Source organism: Montipora capricornis, chromosome 13 (genome assembly GCF_036669925.1).
Source record: "Montipora capricornis isolate CH-2021 chromosome 13, ASM3666992v2, whole genome shotgun sequence".
Taxonomy (NCBI): domain Eukaryota; kingdom Metazoa; phylum Cnidaria; class Anthozoa; order Scleractinia; family Acroporidae; genus Montipora; species Montipora capricornis.
The window spans coordinates 41243635-41253634 of NC_090895.1; the positions used below are offsets into that span (position 1 = coordinate 41243635).

The 10000-nt window shown below is 39.0% G+C and overlaps 1 protein-coding gene across 1 annotated transcript in view; it reads right to left on the reverse strand.

The window, feature by feature from the left end:
* LOC138029858 (sortilin-related receptor-like) overlaps positions 1-10000 on the reverse strand; it is a 139973-nt gene that overhangs the window by 70573 nt on the left and 59400 nt on the right. The window contains exons 25-29 of the mRNA XM_068877675.1: positions 7749-7886; positions 5969-6082; positions 4228-4386; positions 2830-2982; positions 779-946 (exon numbers count right to left, since the gene is read on the reverse strand). Of these exons, the coding sequence (XP_068733776.1) occupies positions 779-946; positions 2830-2982; positions 4228-4386; positions 5969-6082; positions 7749-7886 (732 nt within the window). The remainder of the gene's footprint in view (positions 1-778; positions 947-2829; positions 2983-4227; positions 4387-5968; positions 6083-7748; positions 7887-10000) is intronic.

Below are 10000 nucleotides of genomic sequence, written 5' to 3' on the forward strand. Positions count from 1 at the left end.
CCAAACCTCTTGAGTATTATCACATGACCGGTATTGGGAAAACAAAATGTACAAGCGAAAAACTCTATTCAGTCTCTGACTGCGAGATAGGGCGGTTAGCACGTTAGATATTACTATTACATTGTACTAAGGACGCTTTCCTTTTGTCAGAACTGGCCGGCCAGATCCGTCACTTTGCAAAGAAAATCCAACAATATGAAGGAACACTTGCATGATAACCCCTCGTCTTCTTCCGAAGAAGTGTATATCATCCTCGAAGAGTGTTAATTTGAAGGCGTTTTAGAGTTAAACCTTCCAAATGCCTGGTTTGGCCGGTCAGTTCTGTCAAATGGAAAGCGCCCTAACTCTAGCAGTTAGGCTCCCTACTGAAAAAAAAAAACTAGGGAGCTTAAGCAACGACAACGGCGACGGCAACGAGAGCGTCATCTCAAAATATAAATTTGCGTGATTTTAATCGCTTCGTGACTATTTCAACGTTTTTAAGATGACAAGGGTGTGGTAATTCCTCAAAGATGACACCAGTCGGAACGGCACTCCATTTTAGGAGAGAAAATGAAAATTTATCCTCAAGTGCTGACGTTCTTCGTAAAACCAAAAACTTGGCTATTTCACGTTGTTGTTTTGCTGACGACGGCAACGAAATGGACAAAAGTGAAAAACGCACGTGCAGGGCGTGCGAAGCTATTGTTTTTAACCACTAAATATGCAAATTCGTGACGTTCTCGTTGCCGTCGCCGTTGTCGTTGCTTAAGCTCCCTACTCTCTCCGAAGAACCTACCTGGGCAGTTCTCTGGTTTTTCGTCCCAACGATCTGGACAGTTAGAAATTCCATCACACAGCCACGCATATTTGATGCAGATTTGAGATTGGCTGTAAGCACAACGTAGCCATCCAGATGGGCAACGTGGCGCTGTTGTGGTGTGAATGGTTGAATTTGTTGGAGCAACTTGAAAAGTAATAGGAAAAGCACAGTGAAAGATTTCTTCAATACGTATTGATGAAGTGTATTTAAGTGTCACTCTGTCCACGTGAGACGTGACAGCAAGAAACTAGATGCCTTTCATCACAAATGTTGGAGAAAAACGACGAGGAAACTTTGGATTTCAAGACTGACGCATTCACAGCTGAACCAAGCTGGTTACAAAACCTTCTACCATGTTAGCACATTGTTCGATGTAAATAAGCCAAAGATCTCTTGAGGAGTCAAAAATGACGTTCGAGCCATGGCAACTCACACTCTGGCTTTTGGAGTTTACAAATTTGCTACCAAATTCAACTTTTGTTGCATCAAAAGTATGGGAAAGTATCCTACAAGAGTTCAAAAAACTATGTAATCCCCAAATCTACAAATAATACTAGCTCTATCTAATAATGGATGCATCAACAGCCAATATTAACGTAATATACTATTCTAAAATTTCCTCTTTTTCCTTTTTCCCCTCCGCAATGTCTGTGGCAATTAATTTAAGGACGGTTCATAGAGGTACTTTTGCGCGGTTTACTGAATCTTAACAAGTGCTATTGAAATCCAAAAAGAAAATTGTGGGTAAAACGCATTTTTCGAGGATAATTAATCAGCAATGTTTATAAAAAGCTTTAAAATACAAAGCAATGTATGGCGTTCTTTGTCAAATTGAAGCTTACTTTATCTCTGAAAAATGCATGGTTACCCCCAATTTTCTTTTTGGATACCAAGAGCATTTGCTAAATTCTGCTTTCTCCGCATAGTTTTAAACCGCGCAAAAAATATCCCTGTAGTAATAAGCACCGCCGATAGAAAATCCGAGTATCTAGAGATGCGCAGAACGTATGCGCAATAAAAATAGTAGGCACTGTCTTTAACATGACATTAACACGAAAGCCTTAGCCACTTGGGTCAACGTGAACATCATAGAGCGACTATCATATGACCTTGAAAAATAAACGTAAAAACAGAACGTAAACAAGAATGCAAAACATTTAATTGCCTCATCAAACTAAAGCAAACGAGCGCAAATTTTCATTGGCTTAGCGAACACGGATATAAACAACATCATCTCTCGATGGAACTTCAACGTCATTTGAAATGCGATAATGTGATTGAGTCATTGGCTGGAATAAGGAGAATTTTTGTTTTAATCTTGCCAAACATTGGTCGGCGTCCGTGAAACAAATTGCAAACACTTTTTCAAGGTCATAGGAAAGTCGCTGTAATTTCTTCGTGTGTGTATTTAGATGTTACTGAAATAACGTGAGGTCCGTACTGGGAAAAGATCGGTCGACTTCCCTGTTTTGCAAGTTTATGGACAGAGCCTAAATGGAGAAGTCATAAACTTGCAAAAAAGGCACGAGTGTTGGAAAATTCGGACCGCTCAGAGAACCAATCAGAAATCTCCTATTCATCTTGGACCAGTACGCATACATAATAAATATTCTTATTATATGACTAGCTCCGTGAGCGGGCAAGATGAACCAAATCGCGCGCTCTGATTGGCTACCCGAGCGGGCAAGATGGAGCGATACTACCCGCTCGGGATTTCTCGCTTGGTCCCGCAAGATCAAAGATCATTTTTTGGTGTTTTAAGTCATATAATAAATCCTTTATTGACCAAACAAGTTTGGTCAAGATGGCTGGATATTGGCCAAGTTCTTTTTTTGCGTGTTTATTGACCTCGACTTCGTCTCGGTCAATAAAAACGCAAAAAAAGAACTTGGCCAATATCCAGCCATCTTGACCTCACGCTTGGTCAATAACCCATACATATTATTCATATTCATAGTGTAGTAACTTTTATTGCTTAATGTTGTAAATGTGATTGTTTATGAAAGGAAACCACAAGTCACACTCACCACAGCCGACTTCATCGCTGTTATCACCGCAGTTATCTTGACCATCGCATCTGTAGCCATTGTTCACACATCTTCCATTAGAACAAGTGAACTCCCAGTAATAACATAGCCTCCGAGAAAAGGGCGTTGTCGCGTTTGAGGTACTTGTCGTTGCTGGCAAGAGACCCAAAGGGTCATTAACAATTTTACAAAGGGACAAACAAATCCGGCCCACTTAAGCAGTACTCCAAAATACATGGGCCATTTTGCCAACACGTGCAAGTGCAGAGGTCACACGCCTGTTCGTCTTTTTCAACCGGAATACACGTGCTTTGAGCAAGTTAATTGGAATTGCTACTAATAAGCAATTTTCAGAATTTATGATAAAAACTTGAATGGACGTTCTCCGCAAGCTTTCGACCACTAGGACGGGCAAAAAGATGAATGAAGTAAAAATTCGGAGAGTATGTAGCGAGATAAAAATGATAACAACAAAGTGAAATTAGGGATAAAAAAGGTCCTGGCAGCGTTCCTTCAATTTTTTCATTACCAGAATTTAGTTTATTTTTATTTTTCTTATGTCAATTGTGTATTCCAAGTGGGGTAAAAATAACAATAGCTCTAATTAGCATGAGACAAGCAAAACCTGAAGGATTCTGGTACTTGCGGTAAAATGACGTCATCATGCAAATGCCTTATTTGGATTGGTTCACTGTGCTGCTTGCACCACTGTGATTGGTCGAAGTGCGAGGATCACTTCTACATTTCGTCTGTAACCCGCACTTCAAATATGTATATTTCTTTCATTTATCACATACCGGGCAAAGTTACTGAATGCTGATTGGCTGAGACGGAAGGCACTTTCCTTAATCACGAGGGCACTTTTGGTAATCAAGAGGGCATGATTACTTGATCCTGATTGGTTAACAGTTCCTTATCCAGAGCAAGCGAAGTTACAAGAGAATCGTCTTCTGGATTCTGACTCTGATGAAACTGCTTTTTTTTTCACATACAAAATACATTTTAAGCGCTATATCTGTTGACAGCAACGATTTATTGAATTGAACTTTAACCGAATGAAAGCGTATTAAGTTGATTGTCATTTGTCCAGGAATTAGGAAACCGGATTCTCTCAATAATTTTGCCCTTTATGTGATAAACATGTAATCGCAATGTGCAATCGTACAATTAAGGATTAAATAGAATTGCATTTTCAAAGTTTTCCAAATTTCCCTCGGTGAAAACTTTGAAAATACACCTAAAATTAGTCCTTAATTTCCCTCAGACCCATGCGTGCGATTACATATACTAAGCATGAGCTTGAAGACGCGAATAGTAATCGACAATTAGGGCTGAACTTCAACGGAGACTGATGTAACACAAGTCAAAGCATTGACAGATACAGTGTTGACAACATACCGCAATACAATTCATCCGAGTAGTCACCACAATCGTCAACGCCATCACATACATCCCACAGATAAACGCAGAAGCCATTGGTGCATTTGTATTCATAAGACGCGCAGCTTGTTGGGCGAGTCCATGGAGTGGCAGAAGGTGTGATTGAACTAGATGTGGCTAAATATAATTTAGGCAAAGTTAAAATCAAGCCGAAGCAGCGGTTTTGCCTGGGATATTTGGGGGGACACCAGGGAGGTTTGCAGGGGCATTGCCATATACTTTAGCGCTTTCGATTGCTTCGTCCTTTCCCCTCCCTCCCTCCCTCCCTCCCACTCATATTTTAGGGTAAGTATACATTCCATACACTGGATTTTCTCAGTGATGTGTTGACAGGCGCCTGGGAGGTGGACTGTGGCTTGGTTGCCAAGGTAACTGCCTCGTTGCTGAGAAGAGTGCTTCCGCCTCTCTTGCTAACTTTTCGGCACCTACCCTCCAATAAATTGGCGTAGTATTCTAATATCTAAAACGGAGTGCATTCGAAGGTAATGAGAAAATTTGTTACCCTTTGAGTCAATATTAGGGCCGATTTACAATGTACGACTTTGTCGCATGCGACAACGGCTTACGACAAGCCCACGACATGATTTATGATTGTTGTGTACGTCAGAAAAAATTTCGTAGCATTTAAAAACATGTTTTAAAACGCTGCGACAATTGTAAGTCATGTCGTAGGCCTGTCGCGAGCTTGTCGCATGCGACAAAATCGTATCGTGTAAATCGGCCCTTAGGATGTTTGCCTAATAATTTCCTGTAATCAACAGTTCTAGGAATGAGACTTAGAGAATTTACTCTTTCTAACGCTAGACGATATTACTCGTCAATGCAGCCGCTTCAGGAATGAAAGGATTGAAAACATCTGTCTAAAAACTTGTTGTGTTGTTGGGTTAGGGTTAGTAGTATGTAATGATCGGAATATGAATTATCAAATCCGCTTAGTCCATCTAAATTTGTTACCGCTTAATTACTGCCTTGAGTAGCTAGGCCTTCTTTCCTTTTATAAATGGAAATCAGGGATTATTCAGTTAAACTTAGAAAATTATGTTAAGTACTGTAACACTAAATCACGTCGTGGTTCCTCTGGACTTTATCTAACAACAGCTTATTTTAGAACTTCACTTTTTTAGGGATTCGTTTTTTATTAGACGTTCCAATGTTTGGAATGCTGTTCCTGATCATATCAAAGCAGAAAACTACTTTGTCTTCTTTTAGAGCTAAGCTTAAGTCTTTCTATTTTGTCAGGTTATACCAAATTTTTGATGGAGATAACGTTTGTACTTTTAAATTAATCTGTCCTAAATGTCGCAAAGTCAATATTTTCTCTAATTGCTCTTGTTGACACTGTAATACCATATTTTCATATTTTTTCATTTTGGGTTGGGTATTCTAGTTTTGTAGGGTCGGGTTTTTTGGAGTATAACATATAAAAAAGACGAAAAGGCAAAACTGCAGAGCGCTGTCTACGTCAAAAACCCGCCACCCATGTGGACTGTGAATTGAATGTACTAATTCCGTCGAGGGGACAATTTTCAAACGAGGCCATTTCTTCTTAAAGGTAGTCAAAGAGATAAATTATTATCTTTTTGTTTACAAAAATTACTAGGTACCTTTGTTGAATGTATTATTTTAATCATTTTTTCCTCCATTCTGTAAGAATTATCATAAGACCTTGGACTAGAATGATGACGAGCCTGAAACTTACAAGGGCAACCTGTTTCATCAGAGGAATCCAAACAGTCACTTTCACCATCACAACGCCATCTCCGAGGAATGCACGCTCCGGACCTACAGGTAAACTGAGACGATGTGCAGTTGGCTGCAAGAAAATTATTGAAGCTATATGCATGATCTCTTCCTTTTCTGTGTCCTTCAAAAATTCATTAATAATTCATGAACCTAACAGCCTATCAAAACATTGATAAAACGTCACGTGCATGAGCTTCATTCAAGAAATAGAAAACATGTACCATGTTTCCATCGAGTTATAGAAACACGAGTGAAAGTTTGAGAGAACGAGAAATGCTGTTCTCCCAAGCTTTTAACTCGATAGAAACACGGAGTACAAATTTCCAATTCTTTTAGAAAACAACGCGACGAGAAAAAGGAAAAGAACTTGTTAACTCTAATTATCAAAATGTAAATTCTCTTTGCTCGCGCCATCACTACGTCAACAGCTCGTGCTAGTTCTGTGTCTCCATCGAGTTATAGAAACACGATTTTTAACCAATCAGCGCGCGTATTTTCTTAGGTCTGTTTTCTAAATCCTGATTAAACACTCCTCGTCAGTATTCTCTATATAAAGCACACTAACAGGCCATTTTCGAAAATATCATACATTCAGCTTGATATTGAGGAAGTGAGGACAAAAAAGCAATAGAAACACATTGGAATGAATGTGAAAAATATTTACATATCATTCACTTTCCTTTGTCTTTGTCCTCTAAACCTCTGAATTTTAATATATCGAAAAGGGCCTATTTTCTGATATGGTAACATTTTCCTCTCACAATTGGAACCCTTGTTCTGAGTCCAAAGGGACAAACTTTTTGTGGAATGCTTTTGAAGTCGTTCACAAAACTCGTAGCACGTGTTTGATCGGGTGTAAAAACACGAGGTGTGGCCGAGTGTTGTTAAACTCCGATAAAACACTGCTGCGAGTTTTTTAAACATTACATCGAAGGTACATGTACAGTATGTGTAGGCCGAAAATCACAAAGTAATGATGCTTCTCATTATGTCACCCATTTTTGTTGATACAAAAACGATAGGCTGTTTACAACCAGGACACCACAGCAGCCAGTCGTTGACGCTGATTTTGTTACAATAAAACACATTTACATTATTCTGGTGCCAAGAATTTGAAGGCAAACAGCATCTGCATTTTAGCTTTATTCCCTAGAAAATCCCTTCTTGCCTTCAAGGGGCAGTGTCACGCTATTTTAGTCAAACTTCAAAATATTAAAAGACGACCTTGCATCAATGAAAATCAAAAAATAATGCTGTAGTTTTGCTACCAATAACCATTGAAGTGCACTGAAGCTATTCTTTGTTGTTTGCAGCCAAGGATGGAGAGGATGGAATTGGATTGAAACTTGAAAAAACTGGCCTGGCGGAATTAAGCTTCTTATTTCCCTCCATGTCAATGTTACAATAAAGAAGGAAACAGTTTACATTCTTGAAGAAGAGTAAGACATAAAGGCAGGGTCTCAGCAAAATTCAAATGAGCTGATGAGATTCCCCAGAATTATGCAAATCGCACTTAACATTAGAAAGGCACAAAGGTTTGTATCAAGATGATGTCACTGGCAGCCTCAATTCCATTATTAGGCCAGGTAACTTAGCTACACCTGTATAATGGTCTATTTGGCAGCTAGAATGCAAGTTGACAACTTTCAGCTCGTTTCAAGTAGGATATTAATGCAGTGATCATTTATTCATACTTCCATATGATGGCACAAGAATATATAACGTTTGCAACTTACTAGAGCAATTTGAAGGTTCGTCGCTTCCATCCCCACAATCGTTGTCCCCATCACAGAACCATCCCTGCGGGATGCAGCGGCCATTGTGACAAGGAAAATGATTGGATGAACAATTGGTTTGCGCGGGTGTTGTAGGGGCTAAAATGCAAAAAAGACACATGCAAGGTATTCAGAATTATAAGGACTTAACAGCATACTAAAACTACATGGATACTTGGGTTCAAGCAAAACTTCTTAACGGTTTTCAATTGAGTGTTGAAAGTAAATAGTGAATTACTTTGGTTTTGCATTTCTTCACTCAGTGATTGGTTCAAAGTTCTTGCCCCATTTTTTCGACCAATCACAAGTGAAACCAATCGTGGCTTGCGCGTGCACATTTTCCCGTGCTTTGTGTCGGCTACGTGTAACTACTTCGAGTTTTGATTCATTTACTGGATTGTCTCCGTCCTTTTTGATTGGCCAAAGTAATAACTTTGGTTTTACGACACTTGATTGAAACTCGCTCTAATTCCCTATAAACACAATGCAGACAAAAGAGCCGGGAGTAGTGTAAAAACAGGTGTCTACATTAGCTTTAGCCATATTAGTTTACTAAAACAAAAAGTCATATTTTCATAAACAGAAGTCAATTCACCGTGGACTGTGTAGGTATAACAAATTGGCAATAAAGTGGTTTTTAATTAAGTGTCGTAGAGTGGTTTTCAATTGAGTGTCGAAAGTAATTAGATAATTACTTTGGTTTTGCATTACTTCACTCAGTGATGTGTTCAAAGTTCCCGCGCCATTTTTTCAACCAATCAGAAGTGAAAACCAAAACCAATCGTAGCTCGCGCGTGCACATTTTCCCGCGCTTTGTGTCGGCTACGTGTAATGACTTTGAAATTTGATTGCTTTAATGGATTGTCTCCGTCCTTTTTGATTGGCCAAAGTAATTACTTTGGTTTTGGTTTTACGACACTCATTTGAAAACCACTCTAAAACAAATACCAAAGTAATTACTTCGACCAATCACAGCAGATGCAAACAGTGCAATGAACCAATCCAGATTCGTAGCAATTCCATGTAACTTAGTAAAAGCACGGGAAAATTAAAATCGCGCGTGCAAATTGCGATTGGTTTTCGTTTTCCTTCTCATTGGTTGATAAACTGGCGCGAGATCTTTTAAACCAATTGCTAACCAGGTAACAAGACAATGATTCATCTTTCCGCAGTAACCACACAGTTTTCTTATTGCTGGACATTTCTTGTGTGTTTTGTCGTGACTTGCTTGTGGGTTTCTAGTGATTCGATTGCCAATCCTTTGTCTTCTCGATAGGTGGTTTCGTTTTGCCCTTATTTGAGCGCTATCTACGGTTCCATGATGGAAACCTTTCTTGATTCAGTACATTTACGGTTGGATCTTCTTCACTAGCTAGCCTTTTTAGACTGTTAAGATTTGTTTCGTGTTTTCTACCGATTTCGATGGCCTTTTCGCATGTTAACGTGTCAGCTTCATCCAGACATTTCTCGCGCCTCGGATCGTAAAGCCACCAGTGATCTCCTCAACCAAAATGCAAACTTTCTGCAGTATCTTATTCAGTGTAATACCAAGATTTTTTCTGGTTCAAAAAAGTTCTGGGCTAAAAGGCCCTTGCATTCTTCTCAAACTATTTAAATCTATATAATAGGAAAAAAGAAGGCTAGTATACGAAAAGCATAACAAAATCATCTTAGAATTATTTATTATGAACCTACAACTTAGGGCTGCATAGTAAACCTTTTTCCAAAATGGCCTCCATTTAAATATTCTTTTCTTTTTATTCAAATTAGCCCTTGATGCCTCGTTCTTACGCTTAAAATTCAAAAGAAGATTTTGCCTTGAACGAGGCATCAAGGTCTTATTTGAATAAAAGCAAAAGAATAGTGAAATGGCGGTGTTGAGGAAAGGAAAGGAACTTTATAGACCGATTGCATAAATGGCCGCCAAAAACGTATTCTATTGTTTATGTGCTAGTTAGACTCACTAGCCTCGTTTGCATGGACAAAATACAATAGAAATGTCGTTCGAGAGCTAGTGAGTCTAATTAGCACATAAACAAAAGAATACATTTTTGGCCGCCATTTATGCAATCAGTCTATGTAAGTGTCCAGTCTTCTCCCGTTGGAGCACCAACTGGGGACACTGTAAACTGAAATTAACAAATTAATGCAAATCAAATCAAATCAAATGGTGGTTTTTGAGGAGGGGGAAACTGGAGTACCCAGAGAAAAAC